Here is a 26,914-nt window from a genome sequence, read left to right as displayed (position 1 = left end):
GGTCCAATAATTAGGTAGTACCTGAGACAACTGTCTTGGATCAGGAGCGCCGAAGAGAGACGAGCTGGAGCTGAAACTGATGGCTCCTCTCCGGCTGAGGACATGCTTAGGAACCGGCCTGTCTAGAGGCAAAACCGGCAGCTGGTAACATACTTCCATTGAACAAAGTCAGAGCTGGATCCAGATCAAAATTCAAATAAAAAAAATGTAATAAACAGAAATGAATTGATAGAATGGAAAATTAAATGCAGGAAAAGAATAGGGTTGATTGCAGAGCGGTATCCCTCCTTTGTGGGGGGGATCAGTTGTTGCTTCAGCAGTAGGGTAGGCTACTTGTTCTTGTTCTAGGCGACTTTAAACTTGACAAAATCGCCGTCATTGATACATTGTCTATGTTTCTCGTCTCATTTGGTCCCATTCTATTCGGATTATTTTAATGCGGATCCTTCGCTCCTTATTCCACACAGATTTGGGCCCGCAAAAGACGAGGCCTCTATATTTTCTTTATCTTTATAAAAACGCGTACTCATTTTTTGTCCAAAACTCCTCTCAGACGTGATTCATCGTGATATGTCTCAAAATCTAAACAAAAGGAACGACCCCTCAAAACACGACAGCTACCGATATACAGCAGTGGTGGATGAAGTGAAAGGAATCCTACGAGGTAAATATTGGAGAAGTTGCCTTTACAGTGGTTTGGTGGTAATTCAGTTAACGTGCCAGAAGAAACATTATCAATATGTATTCGGTCTTTCTTCACAATGTAAGTATAAATAGTACCCGTAATTGACCACACTTCTGTCTCACTCAATGCAGCACTGTGTAATTTCAACAGAAAGTGGCTGGCTCAAGGGGAAACTCGACGTTAATCTCACTCAAACTCGGCGTCCGGCAAACAATATTAAGTGCACCGAAAACGCAAAAATGTGAATCAAGGTAAATGTATCTCCTTTAACTACCTATCTTCCTAAACATTAGTCTGCTCTCGAACACACCACCTGCCAGAGATGGAACCGTTCGAGCGACCGCATAACGCCCTTGTGCAATTTATCCAATTGCAGCATGGCTACTAATGTTACATCTATATTGATTGGACAATGGCATTGACTTCGTTTGCAACAAGTTACGCTATTGGCTAGACGTCCAGGGCGATCCCCTGATACTGATTTGAGCAGTCGTTCACGGACGGCGCGGATCTCCACAAGGGTATTCCAGCACAATGGGGTTTGCCCTAGAGCAGTCCACATCATTGCATGTGATTACCTTTTCTGCCTGAGTCATCCAGTTGTAGCTCCTTGAGAAGTGGGACTCCAGTTTTCAATGTGAGGCTATAGTGGAATTGAGTGGAATACACTTCCAGTATACAAAAGTAATGTTTTTTAATGATCTGTTTATAAAAGCTATAGGGTGTCTGATAGCTCAGACTAATATAATACAAGTCAAGAATAGGCTACTTACATCTGAAATGACTTGTATCGATCTTTACTGACCACCCTACCTTCATTGATAGCCTGGCTAGCTATGCACACTTTGGCACATGTGATCTTTATTTAACTAGGCAATTCGATTATTTACAATGACGGCCTACACCAGTCAAACCCGGACGACGCTGGGCCAATTGTGCACTGCCCTATGGTAGTCCCAATCACATCCGGTTGTGATACAGCCTGCATTCGAATCAGCGTGTCTTTAGTTACGCCTCTAGCACTGACATGACATGGAATACAAGGAATGGAGTGGAATATTAGCTAAACAGACTGGCAACCACCCACTGGGCACACACTGGTTGAATCAACATTGTTTCCACGCCATTTCAACTGACGCAGTAGGAAGGAGAACTTCCCACAAATGCATCTGCGAGAGAGAGCACAGAACTCATACTCCGCCTGTCCTGCATCAATGTCAGACTGACCTATATCCATTACTAACACCTATTACCTGCAGACAGTGGCTATTGTCCGGTAGGTCTCTATTGTCAGGTCGTGTGAGTAGTAGGCTAGACCTAAATAATACCTTCTTTCCATGAAGTCAAGGAACAAACCATTCCATTCCAGAATTCTCCCCTGAAAACACTGTTCTAAGAACCACCTCTACATACATTCTTATTCAACTTTTCTTTCTGTCTTATGCAGGAGAACTGAGGGCTGAGCTGTACCATGGCAACAGTCAGGCTGAATGCCAGTTGAGGGGCATAATGAGTACCCCTCTGGCCTCTCCTCCACTACATCCCTCCCTCCCTCTCTTCTACGGCACTCTCAATGCAATTCCACACAATCACACTCCTTGGGAGGTCCTGCGTCTTTTCCAGGCAACTGAATCAACAGTGTGCCAAATCAAAATCAAATCAAATCAAATTTTATTTGTCACATACACATGGTTAGCAGATGTTAATGCGAGTGTAGCGAAATGCTTGTGCTTCTAGTTCTGACAATGCAGTAATAACCAACGAGTAATCTAACTAACAATTCCAAAACTACTACCTTATACACACAAGTGTAAAGGGATAAAGAATATGTACATAAAGATATATGAATGAGTGATGATACAGAGCAGCATAGGCAAGATGCAGTAGATGGTGTCGAGTACAGTATATACATATGAGATGAGTATGTAAACAAAGTGGCATAGTTCAAAGTGGCTAGTGAGACATGATTTACATAAAGATGCAGTAGATGATATAGAGTACAGTATATACGTAGACATATGATATTAATAATGTAGGGTATGTAAACATTATATTAAGTAGCATTGTTTAAAGTGGCTAGTGATATATTTTACATCAATTCCCATTATTAAAGTGGCTGGAGTTGAGTCAGTGTGTTGGCAGCAGCCACTCAATGTTAGTGGTGGCTGTCTAACAGTCTGATGGCCTTGAGATAGAAGCTGTTTTTCAGTCTCTCGGTCCCAGCTTTGATGCACCTGTACTGACCTCGCCTTCTGGATGATAACGGGGTGAACAGGCAGTGGCTCGGGTGGTTGTTGTCCTTGATGATCTTTATGGCCTTCCTGTGACATCGGGTGGTGTAGGTGTCCTGGAGGGCAGGTAGTTTGCCCCCGGTGATGCGTTGTGCAGACCTCACTACCCTCAGCGAAGACTAGGCACATGATAGTAGAACCCCATATTAACCTTAGCAAAGGACAAGCCAATCCAGACCCATTAGATTAGACTAGATGTCGACTGGTGGCGTTCTAACGGGTCAGAATGACTGGGCCTAGCTGTGGTGATTAATAAACTACATTTTTTCATACACATTTCAAAAAGTGTAGTTGAGGTTGGTATTTATTTGGTATTTTTTACTAAGTGTTTTCAACAAACCACTCAACCACTCTAAAATTACATGCGTGTGTGCATGCATGTGTGTGTATGTGTACACACTCCCGTGAGTGTGACTGTCTGTGGGAAAGGAAAAAAGGAAAACATTTGTTAATTAATTCCTCCAACAGTTCCTTTATAGCACACACATATTGGTCCCTAAGCAGAAATGCTCAGCTGCATCAGGCACTCGGCAAGCCCAGGGGGCGCGGACTACAGAGCATGGAGTCCAGGGACAGGTTAGCCGCATACCTGCTGATTCCCCAAGCAGCTACAAGTATCTTGTTGCAATCCCCTCACACCTCCCACCCCTCCTCCTTTGTCTGTGACAGCCTTTAGGGAACCAGAGGAGTCGCTAGCGCTAATTGATGATACAGTGGGCCCCTCTGGATAAGAGCAACTGACTATTGGCAAAAAGTGTCATTCCTTATATAACATGTTCAGATGTAATAGGTCCACACGTTTAATTTGACTAGACTTGAACAATAAACATGACTGTTTTTTTATCAGGAAATTAACCTTCAATAAAATTTGATTCCAGTCCATGCCAATCTGTGGTTTTCTATGGACTTTCAACACCATAAACAATAAATTACAACTGTGATATGCCACTCCTTGAAAGAATCACTGGTCTGATAACTTTACCTTATCTAAATTATTATCTAAATTATTAGATATCAAATCAAATTGCATTGGTCACATACACATAATTAGGTGATGATATTGTGGATGTAGTGAAATGCTTGTAAAACAACAAACGTTCTGGGCTAATAATGTAAAAAAGAACACACAAAAAAACGAAATACTGCAAAGTCACTTAGTGAACTAGAACCAGAGCTGCCATGTCTGTCAGCGCCATCTTGCCTTTTACTATTGCTATCATTAGTCTTTATATACACTGAGCTGAGGTGAAAACTATTTATATTGTTACGGTAAACTTTGAGTCCACCTGCAAACCCTTTATGGAGCTACTTTTTTTTTTTTTACCTCTGGTCATGTTCATCTGTAAAATCTGCATTTATGTATCGCCATCTTGTGGAAAAAGAGTATTCATGCAGGATAACATTTTTTTTCTTACCTTTCTTCTATGTTCCAGTAGGTGGTGCTCTTGTGTCACTGAATACAGAGTTCTTGTGAAAACCATGGTGGAAACCTATCGAGCCTACTGAACAGATAGTATACTAAACAGCACAACATTACGTTAAATATTTTACCTTATCTTTCACCATCCTCTCAGACAGTCATCAACCGGTTGACACCATATCTATTCCACCCAAACACCTCAGTATCCTGCAGTATAGTAGACCTACATCCGAGTCCCCTTTAAACTCCAACGCATCCAGGTAACAATGTTAAGGCCACTGGCTGCGAGGCCTGCTGAAATGTGAGCCCATGACTATCTGCCTGTATGTTTTATTCATCTCATCCACTGATCTAGTCCTCCACAGAGCAGACACCTGACTCCACTGACCTGTCTGTCTCTCCCAGGGACGACTGGAGCACTGGAGCTGACGGCCTGGACAGAGGAACAGGTATGAGGAGAGGAACGGGAAAGTCAGAGACAGAGATAGGAATAACTGTGGACAAATGCAGTGGATGTGTTTGGCAAAAATGTATCTTAAGTCTTTTCAGTTCTGTTGTTTGGTTTTTGAGGTCTTAGTCCATGTTTCAACAGTAAGGCGACGGGTTCTCTCATTTTGGTGTTCTCTGATGAATTTGGACAATGTAGTGACTCAGTGACAATGTAGTGACTTAGTGACTCTTGGATCGAATAGAGTGTTGAAGATAAAACATAGTGAGGGAGAGTTTGGGGAACAATTGAACTGTAGATTCCCTGTGGGAAGTTTTTTAATTAATATTTATAACAGTTCTATCAATAATGAATAGAGATGCTGTGTGAACAGTATACAATTACTGGCAGATCAGTGGATCAGCCAAACAACCGCACAGTCAACATCAGGTATCATATGAAAATCATTGTGGTTGATGTGTTGTGCAGGTAATGGTGAGAAAAGATGTCAGAGCAAAGGCAACGTTCCCTGTCCACCTCAGGAGAGACCCTCTATCTAGTCCTGGGCCTCGACAAGACTTCTACACCGGATGACATCAAGAAGTCCTACAGGTACACACACACACACACACACACACACAAAAACACACACACGCACACAAAATCCTTGCTCCTTGTGTGTTTGTGCATGTACGAGGACCCACCACTTGGAGTCATTGGCTTTGTAGAGTAACATATAACCTTATGCCTTAACGGAGAAACTGGACTGCATATTACAGCACTGACAACAACCCTTCAGCATGTTGACTCTTGTAAAACGTTTCATCCATATAACTCAAAATACTGTAATTCTGTTGGATTTTGGTTTGTAAACAAAGATCCTTTTCTTCATCGTAGCAGGTTATACATTGATCTGTAACCATGCACAAACAAACGTCATGTAACAACCAATGTCTATGGAGGTCAGAGGGAATCATTTTAATGGGATGTTTTTCAGGGGAAATGTGGCACAGATGTAGAAAAATAATAACTTTGTGAGACAGAGTGACTGACTGCTACAAGACCTTTTAGAATCACAGCAAGTGATTGTCAGACAGCTGCATGAATACAATATGACTTCCATAAAACTAAAATATTAATACTACAGAACAGATGGTACCCCTCGTTGTACTCAGTTCATATCAAGTGTGTGTGTGTGTGTGTGTGCACGTGTCCCACACACAAGCGTGGGTGTACTTGGAAGCTTGTCACAACCTGTTGGGAATTGTATGACCCTAGCATTATTGCAGCAGACAAATTGCTATGTACCCACTCAACAAGTAGTACCTCAACCTTATAATAAAATAGCAGGACAGACTTCCTATAATATGGAGAGCTGCTGATAAAAGTCACTGGTCTCAGTACTCAACTTTAATATGGTTATTGTGTAATAATCTTAGTATGAAAGGAACCTTTGATGCTTAGACCTAATCCAAATCAATTGTCTTAACCCAAGCCATTATCAATTATATTTAGTAATGTAATTCTACATTTGAATGTAGATTTTGTTTAAGATAACTATTTTATCCTATAACCTACATTTCAGTCAAAGTATATCTGTCAAGCCCTCGTTCATACATTGACTTCTCTCTCATTTCACCAATACATTTCCATTATGTAGTAAGGCATTCCAACATGTAGTAAGTCAGAATCTAATGACTTATAATATAAATTCACTTCAGACTTCGAGTCATACAGATGCCATCACAATTAGTAGTTCTTAATTAATTGCTCTAATTGGAATTCACTTTCAGGAACCATCCAAATGGTTAGCGTTTGAACAGCCCTTGTTTGTGGTTAATGAATATGTAATCATAGCAGCATTTTCAGAGCCTCTTGGCTTCATTAAAAATAAACAAGCAGACGTGCTTCATGAAATGTTGATGAGAAATTATAATTTACAGCAAAAAAAGACAGTGAGAAAAAATGTATAATGTAAAAGTGACTGTAGTTATATTTATTTCATGGTATCTGTCAACCAAGGGTTCCAATGGACCTAATGCCAAAAAACAAACAACTGCAGTTGAAGCCAAAATGGCAAACTGGTACACCATGTATAGTACTGGGCACCAGCATTTAGCTCAGTGTTTCAGTTATATACTGTAGGTTACATATTTACATATTCTCGAGCCTGACTTAAGATTTGTAAGATTTGTGATTTGTAATACTATACATGCTATTACAACTTTTTTGGGCTCATTGAACTAATATACCAATGCCTGGCAGGTGTGTGTGTTGATGGGTGTGAGGGAGCAGGCTACTAACCCCACCTAATGGGAGATAATACTGCTGCCTCTTACTGAACGCATTAGATAAGACCATGAAATAACAAGACAGTAACAATGAAAACAACATTTCTGTTAGCTAAGCCTTTCGGATTGCATCATCTTTTCAATTTCGAAATATTTTTTACTATTTAGAAAACTTGCTTTGAAATATCATCCAGACAAGAACCCAGAGAACCCGAACGCCACAGATAAATTCAAGGAGCTCAACAATGCCCACTCCGTGCTGTCAGATGCCTCCAAGAGGAACATCTACGACAGCTATGGTTCCCTCGGTCTGTACGTGGCACAGCAGTTTGGAGAGGAGAACGTCAATGCTTATTTCATGCTTTCCAGTTGGTGGGCAAAGGTGGGTTTGTGTGTGTGCGCGTGTGTGTGTGTGTGTTTATGTGTGTGTGAAAAAGGAAAGTCTATGTTCATGTGTTAATAGTGAATGGTCTATGTCCATCCTCCACACAGGGTCTGTTTGCGGTCTGCGGCGTGCTAACTGGCTGCTACTTCTGCTGCTGCCTGTGCTGCTGTTTCAACTGCTGCTGTGGGAAGTGTAAACCCAAAACTCCTGGAGAGGAGGACCCCGACACCTACGTGTCCCCTGAAGACCTGGAAGAGCAGATCCGCACAGACATGGAGACAGGTGAGCAAATTAAATAACATTGTCACGTGCCGAATACAACAGGTGTATACTTTACTGTGAAACGAGCCCTTTCCCAACACCGCAAAGTTGAAAAGGAAGAAAATTAGCACACAAAAAAATGAAATAGTAACACAATAAAGGGGCTACCGGTACCAAGTCAATGTGCTGCGGTATGAGATAGTTGAGGTGATTGAGGTAATATGTACATGTAGCTAGAGATAAAAGTGACACAGCACAGTTACAATGGTCAGGGTTTTGTAACAGAGAGACAAGGTGAGCCCCACTGAGAAGGATGAAGTTGCCCTTTGACAATGATCTGAGATCAGTGTTGCATTTCACATTCCTAATGGCTAAGGTTGGTAAGCTAAGGTTGGTAAGCTGATCCTAGATCTGTGCCTAAGGGAAACTTCTACCATGAGCAAGCCTCACACACTATCTCTCACTGCTTCAGAATTAGCCAATAGCTCGCAGTTTTATTATTCGTCTATTGAAACAACAACAGCAGCAACCTCCTTAATAAGCTCTGCCTACATCACTCTCCTACCTTATCAATACTACCTCATCTATTAATGGAAAAGCATTTGATGCTGCAAAGTGACTTTGATGCTAGGGCACAAAGACAGTGGAATGGCACAGATGAACTTTAAATATGTTTTCTCAAACACACCAAGTCAGCCAGTTAATGAAAATAAATATACTTGATATATTTGTGCCAGATGTTTGGATATGATAAATTGCTCTGGTGCCAGTTAGCTGTGGGAGGTGGGGTGTGTGTTTTTCCCCATGTCTCTGCAGTTCTCAGATACAACTGATAATTACTGCCTCTGAGTCACGTCTCTAAATGTGTTTCCATAGCAGTTATTTTGAGCCCCATCTCACGATTAAAGGGAAACAATGGGCTTGGTTTCAGGCACTCACTGCAAAGTCTCAGCCCCCATGGGAGGATGATGAGAAGGCCTACTCATGTGTTTGGCTTCAGAACACATTGCTTATGATAACATATTTATTGGGAGAATTTATGAATATGAATAGGACCTCCTACTGTAGGCATAGCCCAGGGTAATTGAACTGATTAACGGGGACTTTACAACCAAAGTTGTAAAACTGCCCTTCAAGCCAGCCAGCCTGACAGTGTGCCCAGTCTGTGGTGCCAAAAGGACAACCGGCAGCAGGAGGTAAGAGGCTTGACACAGGCAGCCGTCACCCCCTCACAACAGGACAGTCAAGACATCCCCCAGTCTCAACAGGATCAGCTATACTATAGATAGTGTCCTAGGCCTATTTTTAGGAACATTTTGGAGGATATGACATATTTTATTAGTTCTGTGCAACATGCTGCAACAACGTAAACGGATGCACTGATGAGCTGATCTTACCCTCTCCAGACGCTGACGACGTCCCCATAATACAGCAGCCAACCAATGCAAGCGAGAGGACCGGGTTGATTGGTGACGGACGACGGGCCTATACCTAACACAACTAAGAAGAAAGACCGGAGGACTGGTGATGTCATAGGGATTCCAGAACTGGCTTTAAATACCTGTATTTGAGTATTTGTTATTTGAATACTTATTTCGATATATTTTAGTATTTTAAAAAAATAATGTGGCCTGAATCACTTACAACTAAGTATTTGAAAGTTTTCAAATAATTTCCTATAAATAGCCTACTATTTAACTTGTTTCAAAAACTATTTTCCAATACCTGGGTTAAATGCATGGTAGTGTATTTGAGTCATTTTATTTCTGTATTTTCAAATGCATTCCAATATTCAACTACTTGTCTTTTCAAATAAAACATATCTACTTACTTCCAAATGTATTTTAAAGTAATTTAAATACCCTAAATAGTATTTGAACCCAGGATCTGATGAGATTCATTCCTTGACCTGGTAGATCCCAAAAGGGTTCCAATTACATTCCACCCCTTGACTACACTTTGTAAATTCTGAATGAGTGTTAGTTTGTGTGCATTGTTTTTGTTTGTTATTTATTCTTAACAAAATACAAAGTATCCCTAGAATTGTGCATTTAAAATTGTGGCTGTGAAAGAATTGAGAGATTTTGTCATGTGAGCAATAAAGACTGCCCTTTTTGAAATGTTACTTTGGCATCTATTTTATAAACCACATTGACAGTTTTCAAACATGTAGATAAGATATACATCAGTGTGTATCAATTGTTATAGTTTCACAAATCAGGTAAGAAAAAATGTCCTCCTTCGAGCCGGATTTGAACCAGCGACCTAAGGATCGCTATTTAACCTCTACAGTCCTCCGCTCTACCAACTGAGCTATCGAAGGGGATACATGCAAAAGTGTCGCGGTGGGCGATTTATACATTGAGGGGCTTTTCTGCTCGGCATTCTAGCTAAGTTGTGTAGTTTCATTAATTTGGGTTAAATAGAATGTATTATTAGCCTACATTTTTAAATTACAAAATAGTTTATTTGACCTCATTTTAGCAGTCACATATTTAAATGAAGTATAAAAACAAACGAGCTATCTAGCTATGCACATAGCTAGTTACAGTAGCTAGCTAGCCAACGACTTTCAAACCCATTCGACACACTTAGCTAGCTAGCATGAGTCAAGTCGAAGATAATATGACCATGTGTATCCTAAAAGTATGCTAGCTGTAACAATAATTTACCATTGTCAATGCCTACATTTTCCATAGAAGCTAGCAAGCAACAATGTTACTCTGTGAACCGGAGACTGCAAGTGCCACATATGTGAAGCTAGCCACAATTAGAATTAACCACAATAGTGGAATTTTCGGTTCGTTTTGAAAATAAAAGTCCCTTACTGGAAGTGATGCAAATGCATACTAAACTCTGCAACAACAAAAAAACGTCCTCTCACTGTCAACTGTATTTATTTTCAGCAATCTTAACATGTGTAAATATTTGTATGAACATACCAAGATTCAACAACTGAGACATAAACTAAACAAGTTCGACAGACATGTGACTAACAGAAATGGAATAATGTGTCCCTGAACAAAGGGGGAGTCAAAATCAAAAGTAACAGTCAGTATCTGGTGTAGCCACCAGCTGCATTAAGTACTGCAGTGCATCTCCTCCTCGTGGACTGTACCAGATTTGCTAGTTCTTGCTGTGAGATGTTACCCCATCAAAATGAAAAGTATAAATAATTTCAAATTCCTTATATTAAGCAAACCAGATGGCACATTTTCTTGTTTTTTTTAATTTACAGATAGCCAGGGGCATACTAGCAACACTCAGACATCATTTACATTAATTGTGTAGTTTACAAACGAAGCATGTGTTTAGTGAGTCTGCCAGATCAGAGGCAGTAGGGATGACCAGGGATGTTCTCTTGATAAGTGTGTGAAATAGACAATTTTCCTGTCCTGCGAAGCATTCAAGTAGTACTTTCAAGTATTTTTTCTTAAGTACTTTACACCACTGATTACAAATAGTGGAATCATGTCATATTTGGACTAGATAATCATTAACAAGATCAGAATGTTGTTATATAAATGCAACCAAAGACAATAATTTGTTAATTTCACACTAAAAAAGTCAAATACAACACTAATATTTGTCTCTTCACAGTTGTGTTCTGTGGGTGTCACTGAGTAGACTGATACACCACTTAATTAATCCACAATCCACAGTTAAGGCTGTGCAGTGTAATTTTAATGTCAATACGCACAATAGGCTGACTGGGGAGGTGATTTCCCACAGTCAAAGTCCCTTAATAACAGCTACGGCGCTAATATTTGTATAACCTCTTCACAGCTGTGTTCTCTGAGAAGACTGATACTTAATTGATCCACAATCCTGTACAGTGCAATTTGAATGTCCAATACACATATAGTAGGTTGACTGTTAAGCTTAATGTGGCTCATTTCACAGTGGTTTCAGAGTCCTGAACTATGATGCTAATATTTGTGTATTATCTTCACAGTTGTGTTCTGTGGGTGTTACTAAGTAGACTGATACCCAATTTCATTGATCCACAATCCATAGGTAAGGCTGCACCCTGCATTATGAATGTGAGTATGCATAATAGACGGGAGAGGTGATTTCCCGAGCCCGGTTCCATAACGGGGCAGAAGAGGGCTTATAGCCCCCTCAGTTGAAACTTGTGCCCCTCAGTTTTATATTCCTATATAAAAAAAGCAAAAAAGTAAAAAATATTGAGTGACAGGTTGACGCAAAATCTGTATCTCCGCTATGCTGTGTCAGCACAATGGACAGAGGGCGCCACGATGTGTGTAGGGGGCTATGGAAAGCCACTGTGGCGGTTAGGTATGATTCCATTGGGTTTCCATAAAAAGCAGGAAAAAACGCTTCTCTTCTGTGAGAAGTGAATAATGTGATATGCCTCCGCCTGTAATATTTTATTTGGATTTATAAGGGCGGTGTCAAGTTTACCGTTGAAGCTGCTTCACTCAACTCAGCATCAAACCCCACCACTACGGAGTTTAGTTAGCTTCTTAGCTCGCTGTAAAAAAGCGTTGGTCTTTTAACGCTTGCCTATTTAGCTAGCTCGAACCAGCTAATCTGCCACTGCCACAATGGATATCAGAAATGGACTCCAAAGTAGCCAAACAAAGCCTGGCTCCTGTCTCAGTGGTTGTTAAAAGTTGTGACAGCATTGTGAAGTTCCTCTCTGACACCAAATGCATGTGTTTGTACAACACAGAAGTAAGAGTCGAGGCTACAGGGCTGCTGAAGGCAGTGACAGACCCAGCTTTAAGTTTAAAGCCACCATGGCGCACAGAATCCTCACTCTTATCAACTCTCCAAACAAATTGCTCAAGGCAAAAGCAACAGATCTTTACACTGGAGTCAAAGTTGTCCGTAGTGCATTTGAGTGCGCTGAGAAGACATTTGTGCGCAGTTCAGTGCCAGTGGCAGTGACGCACCAAGCCAACAAAAAAGTTATGTACGTATACACTTCCAGCAATACATGGTGAACAGTACAGTAGGCCAGGAGGACAGAGGAGAAGAGACTGAGTGTAAAAGACTGTTCTTGGATGCTGTCATTGGTGAAATGTCAGAATGATTCAGCGAACACAACAGCCAACTGGTGGAGGCCCTGTGTGCCCTTGACCCAGAGAGCCATGACTTTCTAGTTGTAAAAAAGGTTGGTGAAAGCACTACTGGATCAAAGCAAAACACATTTGGTGGAAGCTGAGTTCAGTGTCGCTGGCCAGTTTTTGCAGACTGAAATCGCCCGCTCCTGCTCCAATTAGGTCAAATGGACCCCACTTGCTATCCTGCAACGATTCTCTGGGCCTCTCTCCGCTATGCCGACCATGCTTACTGCACTGACACATGGATTGACTTTTGGTGCGTCCACAGCTACATGCGAGAACAAATTTTACACTTTGACAAACGTGTTCAGTTGGCACAGATGAAGCAGGGGGATCTTACAAGAAGATTTTGGGGAGAATTGAATGATCGATTACTCAGGAAGTTCCACAGAGCACAAAGGAGGCTGCAACTCTTCTGGGGAAAAACTCTAGTAGTTAAATGTTTTTATTTTTTATTTCGTCATATCCAATTAAGATGTTGTCTCATCGCTGCAACTTAGGAGAGGCGAAGGTCGAGTCATGAGTCTTCTGAAACATGACCCACCAAACCGCGCTCCTTAACACCCACCCACAGCAATGTGTCGGAGGAAACACCGTTCAACTGACGACAAGGTCAGCCTGCAGGCACCCAGGTCACCACAAGGAGTTACTAGAGCGCTTTGAGCCAAGTATAGCCCCCCCTGCCAAACCCTCCCCTAACCCGGACGACACTGGGCAAATTGTGCACTGCCTTATGGGACTCCCGGTCAAAGCCAGTTGTGACACAGCCTGGGATTAAACCCAGGTCTGTAGTTACGCCTCAGGCACTGCGATGCAGCGCCTTAGGATGCTGTGCCACTCGGGAGGCCAGCTGGTTGGTTTTTATAAAAATCTTGGGTGGCATAGCCATTGGTGTCATTTCATCAAAAACCTGGGGTATGGAATGGCAAAATGACTTCCTTAGCCACTAGCCTACAGTAGGTTTTCAATGGCCTTGCTTTAGTGTGTAGGATACTGTCCATGGGGCTGTCATGTCAAACTGTCACTTCTTTGTCAAAAGCGCTCAATGGTTTCAACATTTGAACTTTTATGTTTATTGCGGTATAGTTTGATATAAGCAGAATTCAATATAATTGTGCCACATCCCAACGTGTTGCTGAACTCACGAGCGCCATGATTTTCCATGTTTGAAGCGGGCCTTATAGTCCTATTTACTTGGCAAGACAGCTGTGCATGGCTGCATCTCACTGTAGTAGGCTGTAAGCTATGTTTTGGTTATTTGATCTCCATTCACCTTTTGTTTACCGAATTTGTTACTGTTAATGTAACTAGCCCAAATATAGATTTTTCCATGCCATTATTGATCTGTTATTTTGTTTACTAGGCCTACTTGGTATAACTGTTTTGTTTTGTTCGCATTCGCAGTCATGTCAGTATTCTAGGCCAAATTATTATCCAGTAATTTTGTTTGCATGCATTAATAACTAGGCTACTACTTTCAGCATTTAGTTTGCATTATTTTGGTAAGACAGCTGCATTCACATAGGCTGTCAGTAATACTCTAGGTGAATTACCCTATCTATCTTTTAGCCTAAATTCATTACCAAAACTTACTTTAGTGTGTAGGGTACTATCCATTGTACTGATACAGCGCAGCAGAGATAAGCTACCGATTTAGCGCCAGTGTCACTTCAAAAGCACTCAATCAATGGTGTAGAAGTCTCTGCAATTTAACTTTATTGTTTATTTTGGTATATAAGCAGAAGTAATTCCAATGCAAACCCCCCCCAAAATTGTGCCACCTCTGGCCCCTCACCGATTTCAACTGCCCCCTTAGTCACTTTATCCTGGCGCCACACAATAAGAGCTACAATGCTAATATTTGTGTAAACTTCACAGTTGTGTGGGTGTCATTTTCAGTGAAAAATGTATGTGCAATACACATAGTAGGTTGACTGGTAAGCTTAATGTGGTTAATTTTACAATGGTTTCAGAGTCCCACAATATGAGCTACAACATTAAAATGTTTGTAAAATCTTTACAGTTGTGTTCTATGGGTGTCATTAAGTAGAATGATACTCCATTTCATGAATCCACCATCCATAGGTAAGGCTTTACAGTGCAATATGAATGTCAGTACACACCATAGGCTGACTGGTGAGGTCATTTCCCGCAGTCAAAGTCCTGCAATAAGAGCTATGACGCTAATATTTGTGTCAGCTCTTTACAGTTGTGTTCTGTTAGTGTCACTGAATAGACTGATTCACAATACATAGGTAAGTCTGTACAATGAAATATAAGTGTGCTCCCAATGCAATTCACAGTGCATTGGGAGCAGTGCAATATCAACAGTTTTTTTAATCAGGGACATTTATTTTGAAGGCACATTTCACAAGTATGACTAGCTTCACATAGCTGCCAGTGCCGAGAAAGAACTGCCTGAAAATGTTTCACTGAGAGGGAAGTAGCAACATCGTAGCTACAGTATTCAGCCCTCGAGATAGCCTGCTGCATTCATTGTATCTACTGCTCCCTTTTTTTCTATGAGGGGAATTAGCTCAAATGGTAGAGCGCTCGCTTAGCATGCGAGAAGTAGCGGGATCGATGCCCGCATTCTCCAAACATTTTCCCGTCCCAGCGTGTGGCCAAATTTATGTAAACGTAAGTAAACGTTTTAATTACTTTGTGGCGGTATTTCGGTATTTGGCCAGCACCGCGTTATAGCGGGAGCCTGATATAGTAAAAATGGGGTTTCCTGAACTTTTCCTATTCATCTCTATGGTAAGTCTTATCGCTATCGGTGTAATATGTTCGACATACAAATTAGGATCTGGATAAAAATACCTGAATCAGTTATAGAACCCATTGCCCTTTATGGTTGTGAGGTCTGGGGTCCGCTCACCAGCCAAGAATTCACAAAATGGGACAAACACCAAATTGAGACTGCATGCAGAATTCTGCAAAAATATCCTCCGTCTACAACGTAAAACACCAAATAATGCATGCAGAGCATAATTAGGGCGATACCCTAACATCACCTACACAAAGAGATGAACCTGGAGGAGAGTCCCCTAAGCAAGCTGGTCCTGGGGCTCTGTTCACAAACAGACCCCACAGAACCAAAGGACAGCAACAAAATTAGACCCAACCATGTCATGAGAAAACAAAAATAAATTACTTGACACATTGGAAAGAATAAAAAAATAAAAAACAGAACAAACTAGAATGCTATTTGGCCCTAAACAGAGAGTACACAGTGGCATAGTACCTGACCACTGTGATTGACCCAAATGTAAGGAAATCTTTTGACAATGTACAGAGCATAGCCTTGCTATTGAGAAAGGCCACCATAGGCTATGTGCACACTGCCCACAAAATGAGGTGGAAACTGAGCTGCACTTCCTGACCTGCCAAATGTATGACCATATTAGAGACACATAATGTGCCATCACAGCAGAAAGATTTGTGACCTGTTGCCACAAGAAAAAGATCAACCAGTGAAGAACAAACAGCATTGTAAATACAACCCATATATATATATACACTGCTCAAAAAATGAAGGGAACACTAAAATAACACATCCTAGATCTGAATGAATGAAATTTTCTTATTAAATACTTTTTTCTTTACATAGTTGAATGTGCTGACAACAAAATCACCCATGGAGGTCTGGATTTGTAGTCACACTCAAAATTAAAGTACAAAACCACACTACAGGCTGATCCAACTTTGATGTAATGTCCTTAAAACAAGTCAAAATGAGGCTCAGTAGTGTGTGTGGCCTCCACGTGCTTGTATGACCTCCCTACAATGCCTGGGCATGCTCCTGATGAGGTGGCGGATGGTCTCCTGAGGGATCTTCTCCCAGACCTGGACTAAAGCATCCACCAACTCCTGGATAGTCTGTGGTGCAACGTGGCGTTGGTGGATGGAGTGAGACATGATGTCACAGGTGTGCTCAATTGGATTCAGGTCTGGGGAACGGGCGGGCCAGTCCATAGCATCAATGCCTTCAAAATCAAATCAAATCAAATTTTATTTGTCACATACACATGGTTAGCAGATGTTAATGCGAGTGTAGCGAAATGCTTGTGCTTCTAGTTCCGACAATGCAGTAATAACAAGTAATCTAACTAACAATTCCAAAACTACTGTCTTGTACACAGTGTAAGGGGATAAAGAATATGTACATAAGGATATATGAATGAGTGATGGTACAGAGCAGCATAGGCAAGATACAGTAGATGTTATCGGGTACAGTATGTACAAATGAGATGAGTATGTAAACAAAGTGGCATAGTATAGTATAAAGTGGCTAGTGATACATGTATTACATAAGGATACCGTCGATGATATAGAGTACAGTATATACGTATGCATATGAGATGAATAATGTAGGGTAAGTAACATTTATATAAGGTAGCATTGTTTAAAGTGGCTAGTGATATATTTACATCATTTCCCATCAATTCCCATTATTAAAGTGGCTGGAGTTGAGTCAGTGTCAGTGTGTTGGCAGCAGCCACTCAGTGTTAGTGGTGGCTGTTTAACAGTCTGATGGCCTTGAGATAGAAGCTGTTTTTCAGTCTCTCGGTCCCAGCTTTGATGCACCTGTACTGACCTCGCCTTCTGGATGATAGCGGGGTGAACAGGCAGTGGCTCGGGTGGTTGATGTCCTTGATGATCTTTATGGCCTTCCTGTGACATCGGGTGGTGTAGGTGTCCTGGAGGGCAGGTAGTTTGCCCCCGGTGATGCGTTGTGCAGACCTCACTACCCTCTGGAGAGCCTTACGGTTGAGGGCGGTGCAGTTGCCATACCAGGCGGTGATACAGCCCGCCAGGATGCTCTCGATTGTGCATCTGTAGAAGTTTGTGAGTGCTTTTGGTGACAAGCCGAATTTCTTCAGCCTCCTGAGGTTGAAGAGGCGCTGCTGCGCCTTCTTCACGATGCTGTCTGTGTGAGTGGACCAATTCAGTTTGTCTGTGATGTGTATGCCGAGGAACTTAAAACTTGCTACCCTCTCCACTACTGTTCCATCGATGTGGATAGGGGGGTGTTCCCTCTGCTGTTTCCTGAAGTCCACAATCATCTCCTTAGTTTTGTTGACGTTGAGTGTGAGGTTGTTTTCCTGACACCACACTCCGAGGGCCCTCACCTCCTCCCTGTAGGCCGTCTCATCGTTGTTGGTAATCAAGCCTACCACTGTTGTGTCGTCCGCAAACTTGATGATTGAGTTGGAGGCGTGCGTGGCCACGCAGTCGTGGGTGAACAGGGAGTACAGGAGAGGGCTCAGAACGCAACCTTGTGGGGCCCCAGTGTTGAGGATCAGCGGGGAGGAGATGTTGTTGCCTACCCTCACCACCTGGGGGCGGCCCGTCAGGAAGTCCAGTACCCAGTTGCACAGGGCGGGGTCGAGACCCAGGGTCTCGAGCTTGATGACGAGCTTGGAGGGTACTATGGTGTTGAATGCCGAGCTGTAGTCGATGAACAGCATTCTCACATAGGTATTCCTCTTGTCCAGATGGGTTAGGGCAGTGTGCAGTGTGGTTGAGATTGCATCGTCTGTGGACCTATTTGGGCGGTAAGCAAATTGGAGTGGGTCTAGGGTGTCAGGTAGGGTGGAGGTGATATGGTCCTTGACTAGTCTCTCAAAGCACTTCATGATGACGGATGTGAGTGCTACGGGGCGGTAGTCATTTAGCTCAGTTACCTTAGCTTTCTTGGGAACAGGAACAATGGTGGCCCTCTTGAAGCATGTGGGAACAGCAGACTGGTATAGGGATTGATTGAATATGTCCGTAAACACACCGGCCAGCTGGTCTGCGCATGCTCTGAGGGCGCGGCTGGGGATGCCATCTGGGCCTGCAGCCTTGCGAGGGTTAACACGTTTAAATGTCTTACTCACCTCGGCTGCAGTGAAGGAGAGACCGCATGTTTTCGTTGCAGGCCGTGTCAGTGGCACTGTATTGTCCTCAAAGCGGGCAAAAAAGTTATTTAGTCTGCCTGGGAGCAAGACATCCTGGTCCGTGACTGGGCTGGGTTTCTTCCTGTAGTCCGTGATTGACTGTAGACCCTGCCACATGCCTCTTGTGTCTGAGCCGTTGAATTGAGATTCTACTTTGTCTCTGTACTGGCGCTTAGCTTGTTTGATAGCCTTGCGGAGGGAATAGCTGCACTGTTTGTATTCGGTCATGTTACCAGACACCTTGCCCTGATTAAAAGCAGTGGTTCGCGCTTTCAGTTTCACACGAATGCTGCCATCAATCCACGGTTTCTGGTTAGGGAATGTTTTAATCGTTGCTATGGGAACGACATCTTCAACGCACGTTCTAATGAACTCGCACACCGAATCAGCGTATTCGTCAATGTTGTTATCTGCCGCAATACGAAACATCTCCCAGTCCACGTGATGGAAGCAGTCTTGGAGTGTGGAGTCAGCTTGGTCGGACCAGCGTTGGACAGACCTCAGCGTGGGAGCCTCTTGTTTTAGTTTCTGTCTGTAGGCAGGGATCAACAAAATGGAGTCGTGGTCAGCTTTTCCGAAAGGGGGGCGGGGCAGGGCCTTATATGCGTCGCGGAAGTTAGAGTAACAATGGTCCAAGGTCTTTCCTCCCCTGGTTGCGCAATCGATATGCTGATAAAATTTGGGGAGTCTTGTTTTCAGATTAGCCTTGTTAAAATCCCCAGCTACAATGAATGCAGCCTCCGGATAAATTGTTTCCAGTTTGCAGAGAGTTAAATAAAGTTCGTTCAGAGCCATCGATGTGTCTGCTTGGGGGGGATATATACGGCTGTGATTATAATCGAAGAGAATTCTCTTGGTAGATAATGCGGTCTACATTTGATTGTGAGGAATTCTAAATCAGGTGAACAGAAGGATTTGAGTTCCTGTATGTTTCTTTCGTCGCACCATGTCACGTTAGTCATAAGGCATACGCCCCCGCCCCTCTTTTTACCAGAAAGATGTTTTTTCCTGTCTGCGCGATGCGTGGAGAAACCTGTTGGCTGCACCGCTTCGGATAGCGTCTCTCCAGTAAGCCACGTTTCCGTGAAGCAAAGAACGTTACAGTCTCTGATGTCCCTCTGGAATGCTACCCTTGCTCGGATTTCATCAACCTTGTTGTCAAGAGACTGGACATTGGCAAGAAGAATGCTAGGGAGTGGTGCGCGCTGTGCCCGTCTCCGGAGTCTGACCAGAAGACCGCCTCGTTTCCCTCTCTTTCGGAGTCGTTTTTTTGGGTCGCTGCATAGGATCCACTCCGTTGTCCTGTTTGTAAGGCAGAACACAGGATCCGCGTCGCGAAAAACATATTCTTGGTCGTACTGATGGTGAGTTGATGCTGATCTTATATTCAGTAGTTCTTCTCGACTGTATGTAATGAAACCTAAGATGACCTGGGGTACTAATGTAAGAAATAACACGTAAAAAAACAAAAAACTGCATAGTTTCCTAGGAACGCGAAGCGAGGCGGCCATCTCTGTCGGCGCCGGAAGTGCTAACACACTCCAGCCACATGAGGTCTAGCATTAGGAGGAACCCAGGGCCAACCACACCAGCATATGGTCTCACAAGGGGTCTGAGGATCTCATCTCGGTACCTACTGGCAGTCAGGCTACCTCTGGCGAGCACATGGAGGGCTGTGCCACCCCCCAAAGAAATGCCACCCCACACCATGACTGACCCACCGCCAAACCGGTCATGCTGGAGGATGTTGCAGGCAGCAGAACGTTCTCCATGGCGTATCCAGACTGTCACGTCTGTCACATGTGCTCAGTGTGAACCTGCTTTCACCTGTGAAGAGCACAGGGCGCCAGTGGCGAATATGCCAATCTTGGTGTTCTCTGGCAAATGCCAAACATCCTGCACGGTGTTGGGCTGTAAGCACAACCCCCACCTGTGGACGTCGGGGCCTCATACCACCCTCATGGAGTCTGTTTCTGACCGTTTGAGCAGACACATGCACATTTGTGGCCTGCTGGAGGTCACTTTGCAGGGCTCTGGCAGTGCTCCTCCTGCTCCTCCTTGCACAAAGGCGGAGGTAGCGGTCCTGCTGCTGGGTTGTTGCCCTCCTACGGCCTCCTCCACGTCTCTTGATGTACTGGCCTGTCTCCTGGTAGCACCTCCATGCTCTGGACACTACGCTGACAGACACAGCAAATCTTCTTGCCACAGCTCGCATTGATGTGCCATCCTGGATGAGCTGCACTACCTGAGCCACTTGTGTGGGTTGTAGACTCCGTCTCATGCTACCACTAGAGTGAAAGCACCGCCAGCATTCAAAAGTGACCAAAACATCAGCCAGGAAGCATAGAAACTGAGAAGTGGTCTGTGGTTACCACCTGCAGAACCACTCCTTTATTGGGGGTGTCTTGCTAATTGCCTATAATTTCCACCTGTTGTCTATTCCATTTGCACAACAGCATGTGAAATTTATTGTCAATCAGTGTTGCTTCCTAAGTGGACAGTTTGATTTCACAGAAGTGTGATTGACTTAGAGTTACATTGTGTTGTTTAAGTGTTCCCTTTATTTTTTTGAGCAGTGTATATATGTTAATGTATTTTCCATTTTGTACTTTAATAAGGATCAGACCCTCTTTTATACATTTAGTCTAAAATGTCATACCGAAATCTCTGCCTGTAGCTCAGGACCTGAAGCAAGGATATGCATATTCTTGTTACCATTTGAAAGGAAACACTTTGAAGTTTGTGGAAATGTGAAATGAATGTAGGAGAATATAACACATTAGATCTGGTAAAAGATAATACAAAGAAAAAACATACAAATATTTTTGTACCATCTTTAAAATGCAAGAGAAAGGCCATAATGTATTATTCCAGCCCAGGTGCAATTTAGATTTGGTCCACTAGATGGCAGCAGTGTATGTGTCAAAGTTTTAGATTGATCTAATGAACCATTGCATATCTGCTCAAAATGTTGTATCAAGACTGCCCAAATATGCCTAATTGGTTTATTAATACATTTTCAAGTTCGTAAGTGCACTCTCCTCAAACAATAGCATGGTATTCTTTCACTGTAATAGCTACAATGAACAGTGCAGTTAGATTAACAAGAATTTAAGCATTCTGCCCATATCTGATATGTCCTGGGATCTTTGCTAATCACATTAGCCTACGTTAGCTCAACCGTCCCGCAGGGGGTACACTGATCCCGTAAGTTTGTTATTACAGACCGATCTGGCATTTCCCCATCTGGAAACAACACAACTGCAATGGTTTTCTCTCATTTATGTCCAAGATAGCTAACTACAAAGCTAACTAGCTAGCTAACTTTAGCTGCCTCTCTAGTCTAGATCCAGTTCGCCAGCAGAGCAGCACTCGCCAAAAAGACAGGGGTCACTTTTGCTTTTGGAACTTTCTAATCATCACTAAAGTCGTTTAGCATGCGATCACACTAGCTACATATATTTAGCTAAAAAGACTATTGATGAAATGGATTGCTTTCTTTGTAGCTAGCTATCTGGCTTGGTTGTAGGCTACAGTAGGCTAGTAGAGTAACGTTACAGTAGCTAGCTAAGTTACACCTTTACTGAATGACAACAATGCAGCCTGAAAACTTCTGTCTAGCTAGTTGGGCTTAGAAATTGATAAATGAACATATGGAGAGATCACAAATTCATGCAACTGTGGCGGTGTCAATTGTTTAGCTATTTCCCTGCTTTAAAGAGTGAAAATACTCATGCCTTTATCCATAACAGCAGATCTCCCATGAAAAAGTTGTCTTCAAATGGGACAACCAGGTAATTACAGCTAAAATGTTCTGTGCACTCTCACTGGATAGAAGTGTGTGCTTCAATGGCAGATTTTCAACAACAAAAAAATAGACAAAGATAGTATCAGCAATTCTAAGTCAGACGAGACACATCTGGTGTCATTCATTTACAGATGTTACTTAGAGTGAGAATGATTTCCATATATTTTATTGAGCATGGTGTGCTATTGTTTTTAAACACACAGCAAACAAAAAGCTGCGGGTGCCGTATGTATCTTTATAAGTTTTGCATACTTCATGTTAATATTCCATTATCCTAGGTCCTCCATTCCCGAACGAGAAGCCACCTGACGCTAGCAGGAAAGACCAGAGATCTGACTTCGAATTGAGTAAAATGAAGATCATTCAAGTTGATATTTAGATTTAGAGTGACTGACATGAATTGGAGCAGGAACAGACTTAGTCTGCTCTCAGATGGAACAACAGATACGTAATGCATTTGTCAACAACAGTTGTGCAAATTAATGCATATCACAAGGGTTGAGAGGTGTGTACACACTTGCAATGTAACCTACATATGTTGTTAAACTCATTTTTTTTTATTATGTTTTTTTTACCCCCAATTTCATGGTATCCAATTGGTAGTTACAGTCTTGTCTCATCAATGCAACTCCCGTACGGACTCGGGAGAGGCAAAGGTCAAGAACCATGCGTCCTCCGTAAGAAAGGACCCAACCAAGCCACACTGCCTCTTGACACAATGCCCGCTTAACCCATAAACGCCAATGTGTTGGAGGAAACACCGTACACCCGGCGACCGTGTCAGCGCCCGGCCCACCACTGGAGTCGCTAGAGCAAGGACATCCCTGCCGGCAAAACACTCCCTTAACCCGGACGATGCTGGGCCAATTGTGCACCGCCCCGGTCTGCTGCGACAGAGCCTGGACTCGAACCAGGATCTCTAGTGACCACTGTGCCACTCGGGAGGCCCCATCTGTTGTTAAACTCGAGTGATGAATAAGACCTAGAGCTTTTGTAAATTCACATGATTCACATGATTAACACATGACGTCATTCCAGATCTGAATGTTTGATATCCTTTCTACTGTACACTGTTGATAGTAGTTGATGCCAAAGCTAACCTTTGAGAGTACACAGTGGCTAATCTTTGTCCTACTACAAGGACTCGGTCAGCTTGACAAACTTTTGTGTCATATGAACACACACACATGGGTTGCCATGGCGAGTACACTGAGCAGTCAGGAAAAGCTCATATTGTGCATTAAGTGACTGAATGCAACAAAAAAGAAACAGCACAGTGACTTAATCACACAGTTCACTCTACGCCTCTCAATTACACGCTCACTCACTCGCATAGTTTAGCTTTATGATTATTCTCATTTAAGGTAATTGGGCCTCAATTACAGGAGAGGAATGACATGCATGACCTGGTTCTCCTCTACTGAGACCGATCCAGGCCCAGCAGCGCAGGCCCAGCTCTAACAATGGTCCTCCCTACAGGTTGGCCTGTTCCCCTCCCCTTTGGCACCAGCTCCTGACACGACAAAAGAGGATTGCTCTGAAGAGTTCCTGCTGGATACAGGTAATTCAAATGATAATTCAAATGATTCTAACACACACATACTTGATTTAGGTTAGTGTATAGTAAAGGCTTTGTCATTAAAATAATATTGTGCCTCTCTTTCAGATCTGCCAAGCACACCTCTGCCACTGCCCTTGAAAGCTTCTCCACTGGGCCCATTAAGAGATGAGGTTGCCTTTTCATCTTAGACCACGGCCCATGGACAGAGGCCATTAGAACTGCCAGTGATGTTCTACTGGTCAAGCACCACGGGCAGGAAGTGACCCTGAAGTGGGTGGATCTGCTTTGCTCTTAACACCAGCCCAGAGAATCTCCAGAGACGCACAGCTGTGACATTATGTTACTGCAGAGAGTACCGTAATGCCACATCCCCTTCCACCTGCACTTACACAGCAGAAAACCTCACCAATTCAAGGATACCATTTGAGGATTTTGCTGCGGCTGCCTTCTTTCAATGGGAGCTGGAGGCCTCGATGCAGAGGAAGGAGTGAGGAATGGGCGAACTGAGAAAAGCAGTATCCCTCCGGCCGTCTGTACAGGTTCTACCACCAGCCGCTGAAACAAGGCCCCAACAGCCCTCACACACATACCGGCTTTCCTTGAGTGGGAGGAAAATATCTACTGCCTAGCCAAAGTGTTTTCCCTGTACCTTGCCTTGTATGAGACTAAAAGATAGAGATGGATGGTGAAGAAGGGGGGGGGGGGGGGTGACTCTACAGACACACACACACACAGAAATAAATAGGAGCTGAAAATCTATTTCCATTAATGGAAGTGGTTTGGACTCGTTTGATGGTTTGGACTCGTTTGTATTTATTTCACAGGTACTGTCCATTCTTTCACATTACTGTACATACATTGCTGGATATCACTGTATATATTATTGTCCATTACTATTTGGTGTAAATGCTGCACGAAGGCCAACCTTTTATTCTAATCGCGGTGAATATGTCTTGCATTATAAACTAATTGCTATAGTTAGTGTGTGAATAAGTTTGTTGTATTAAGGGTTGTGCTCCAACACTATCATAACTATGGCTTTGATTTCATTCAAATCAACCTCAAAGTAATCTTCTCTATGAGCTGCTTTAGAGTTGTCTTTATGAGTAAGATACATGCCTTTCCATTGTGCTCTAACACTCATACATTTGCCTTTGATTTCATTCTATTAAACCTCAACGTGAAGCAATCTTCTCTTGTTTTTTTTAGTTGTCTTTATCTGCATTAAAGGGAAAGGAAAGGGGTTTACCTAGTCAATTGTACAACTGAATGCATTCGACGGAAATGGAAAATGGAAATGGAAAAGTCCTCCAAATACAAAATATCCTCTAGTGATGTCAAAACGTCCTCCAAATACAAAATATCCTCCAGTGATGTCAAAACGTCCTCCAAATACAAAATATCCTCCAGTGATGTCAAAACGTCCTCCAAATACAAAATATCCTCTAGTGATGTCAAAACGTCCTCCAAATACAAAATATCCTCTAGTGATGTCAAAACGTCCTCCAAATACAAAATATCCTCTAGTGATGTCAAAACGTCCTCCAGTGATGTCAAAACGTCCTCCAAATACAAAATATCCTCCAGTGATGTCAAAACGTCCTCCAAATACAAAATATCCTCCAGTGATGTCAAAACGTCCTCCAGTGATGTCAAAACGTGCTCCAGTGATGTCAAAACGTCCTCCAAATACAAAATATCCTCTAGTGATGTCAAAACGTCCTCCAAATACAAAATATCCTCCAGTGATGTCAAAACGTCCTCCAAATACAAAATATCCTCTAGTGATGTCAAAACGTCCTCCAAATACAAAATATCCTCTAGTGATGTCAAAACGTCCTCCGAATACAAAATATCCTCCAGTGATGTCAAAACGTCCTCCAAATACAAAATATCCTCTAGTGATGTCAAAACGTCCTCTAGCGATGTCAAAACATCCTCCAGTGATGTCAAAACGTCCTCCAAATACAAAATATCCTCTAGTGATGTCAAAACGTCCTCTAGCGATGTCAAAACGTCCTCCAGTGATGTCAAAACGTCCTCCAAATACAAAATATCCTCTAGTGATGTCAAAACGTCCTCCAAATACAAAATATCCTCCAGTGATGTCAAAACGTCCTCCAAATACAAAATATCCTCTAGTGATGTCAAAACGTCCTCTAGCGATGTCAAAACGTCCTCCAGTGATGTCAAAACGTCCTCCAAATACAAAATATCCTCTAGTGATGTCAAAACGTCCTCCAAATACAAAATATCCTCTAGTGATGTCAAAACGTCCTCCAAATACAAAATATCCTCCAGTGATGTCAAAACGTCCTCCAAATACAAAATATCCTCTAGTGATGTCAAAACGTCCTCTAGCGATGTCAAAACGTCCTCCAGTGATGTCAAAACGTCCTCCAAATACAAAATATCCTCTAGTGATGTCAAAACGTCCTCCAAATACAAAATATCCTCTAGTGATGTCAAAACGTCCTCTAGCGATGTCAAAACGTCCTCCAGTGATGTCAAAACGTCCTCCAAATACAAAATATCCTCTAGTGATGTCAAAACGTCCTCCAAATACAAAATATCCTCCAGTGATGTCAAAACGTCCTCCAAATACAAAATATCCTCCAGTGATGTCAAAACGTCCTCCAAATACAAAATATCCTCCAGTGATGTCAAAACGTCCTCCAAATACAAAATATCCTCCAGTGATGTCAAAACGTCCTCTAGCGATGTCAAAACGTCCTCCAGTGATGTCAAAA

General features: G+C 42.6%; 2 protein-coding genes, 1 long non-coding RNA gene and 1 other non-coding gene across 11 annotated transcripts in view; 2 read left to right on the top strand and 2 right to left on the bottom strand.

Annotated features, from left to right (window-relative positions):
• LOC110535327 (high affinity cAMP-specific 3',5'-cyclic phosphodiesterase 7A) overlaps positions 1–206 on the bottom strand; it is a 41,540-nt gene extending 41,334 nt beyond the window's left edge. For all 3 annotated transcript variants that reach the window (XM_021620256.2, XM_021620258.2, XM_021620259.2), the window contains exon 1: positions 22–206. In XM_021620256.2, the coding sequence (XP_021475931.2) occupies positions 22–159 (138 nt within the window). In that variant the 5' untranslated portion in view covers positions 160–206. The remainder of the gene's footprint in view (positions 1–21) is intronic.
• Positions 200–9,885, top strand: LOC110535328 (dnaJ homolog subfamily C member 5). Of its 5 annotated transcripts, none has more exons than XM_021620262.2 (7): positions 528–664; positions 4,551–4,656; positions 4,802–4,845; positions 5,313–5,435; positions 7,283–7,496; positions 7,607–7,781; positions 9,167–9,885. In XM_021620262.2, the coding sequence occupies exons 4-7, from the start codon at positions 5,329–5,331 to the stop codon at positions 9,253–9,255; spliced, it is 585 nt and encodes a 194-aa protein (XP_021475937.1). In that variant the 5' UTR covers positions 528–664; positions 4,551–4,656; positions 4,802–4,845; positions 5,313–5,328; the 3' UTR covers positions 9,256–9,885. The 5 variants fall into 5 exon arrangements, with proteins under 5 accessions (XP_021475939.1, XP_021475937.1, XP_021475938.1 ...); XM_036934977.1 differs by lacking the exon at positions 528–664 and adding an exon at positions 821–936; XM_036934978.1 differs by lacking the exon at positions 528–664 and adding an exon at positions 821–936 and having other exon boundaries at positions 4,752–4,845.
• Positions 9,886–9,997: 112 nt separating this feature from the next.
• trnay-gua lies at positions 9,998–10,083 on the bottom strand. Its single transcript is given in 2 exon segments — positions 9,998–10,033; positions 10,047–10,083. It is a non-coding gene; the product is annotated as a tRNA-Tyr (tRNA).
• A 5,176-nt stretch (positions 10,084–15,259) lies between these two features.
• On the top strand, positions 15,260–25,353 carry LOC110535326. Of its 2 annotated transcripts, none has more exons than XR_005034576.1 (3): positions 15,260–15,490; positions 24,083–24,164; positions 24,270–25,353. It is a non-coding gene; the product is annotated as an uncharacterized LOC110535326 (long non-coding RNA). The 2 variants fall into 2 exon arrangements; XR_002475241.2 differs by having other exon boundaries at positions 23,989–24,164.
• Positions 25,354–26,914: the final 1,561 nt, after the last annotated feature.

Source organism: Oncorhynchus mykiss, chromosome 11 (genome assembly GCF_013265735.2).
Source record: "Oncorhynchus mykiss isolate Arlee chromosome 11, USDA_OmykA_1.1, whole genome shotgun sequence".
Taxonomy (NCBI): Eukaryota; Metazoa; Chordata; class Actinopteri; order Salmoniformes; family Salmonidae; genus Oncorhynchus; species Oncorhynchus mykiss.
The sequence above is the reverse complement of the archived record's forward strand: the minus strand, read 5'-3'. Positions and strand labels throughout refer to the sequence as shown.

Excerpts from the sequence above, each read along its gene's own strand:
- LOC110535328 (XM_021620264.2), top strand. The coding sequence starts at position 5,329 with ATGTCAGAGCAAAGGCAACGTTCCCTGTCCACCTCAGGAGAGACCCTC. Across the intron at positions 7,497-7,606 it reads TTTCCAGTTGGTGGGCAAAG|GGTCTGTTTGCGGTCTGCGG; the intron begins GTGGGTTTGTGT and ends TCCTCCACACAG. Across the intron at positions 7,782-9,166 it reads CCGCACAGACATGGAGACAG|ACGCTGACGACGTCCCCATA; the intron begins GTGAGCAAATTA and ends TACCCTCTCCAG.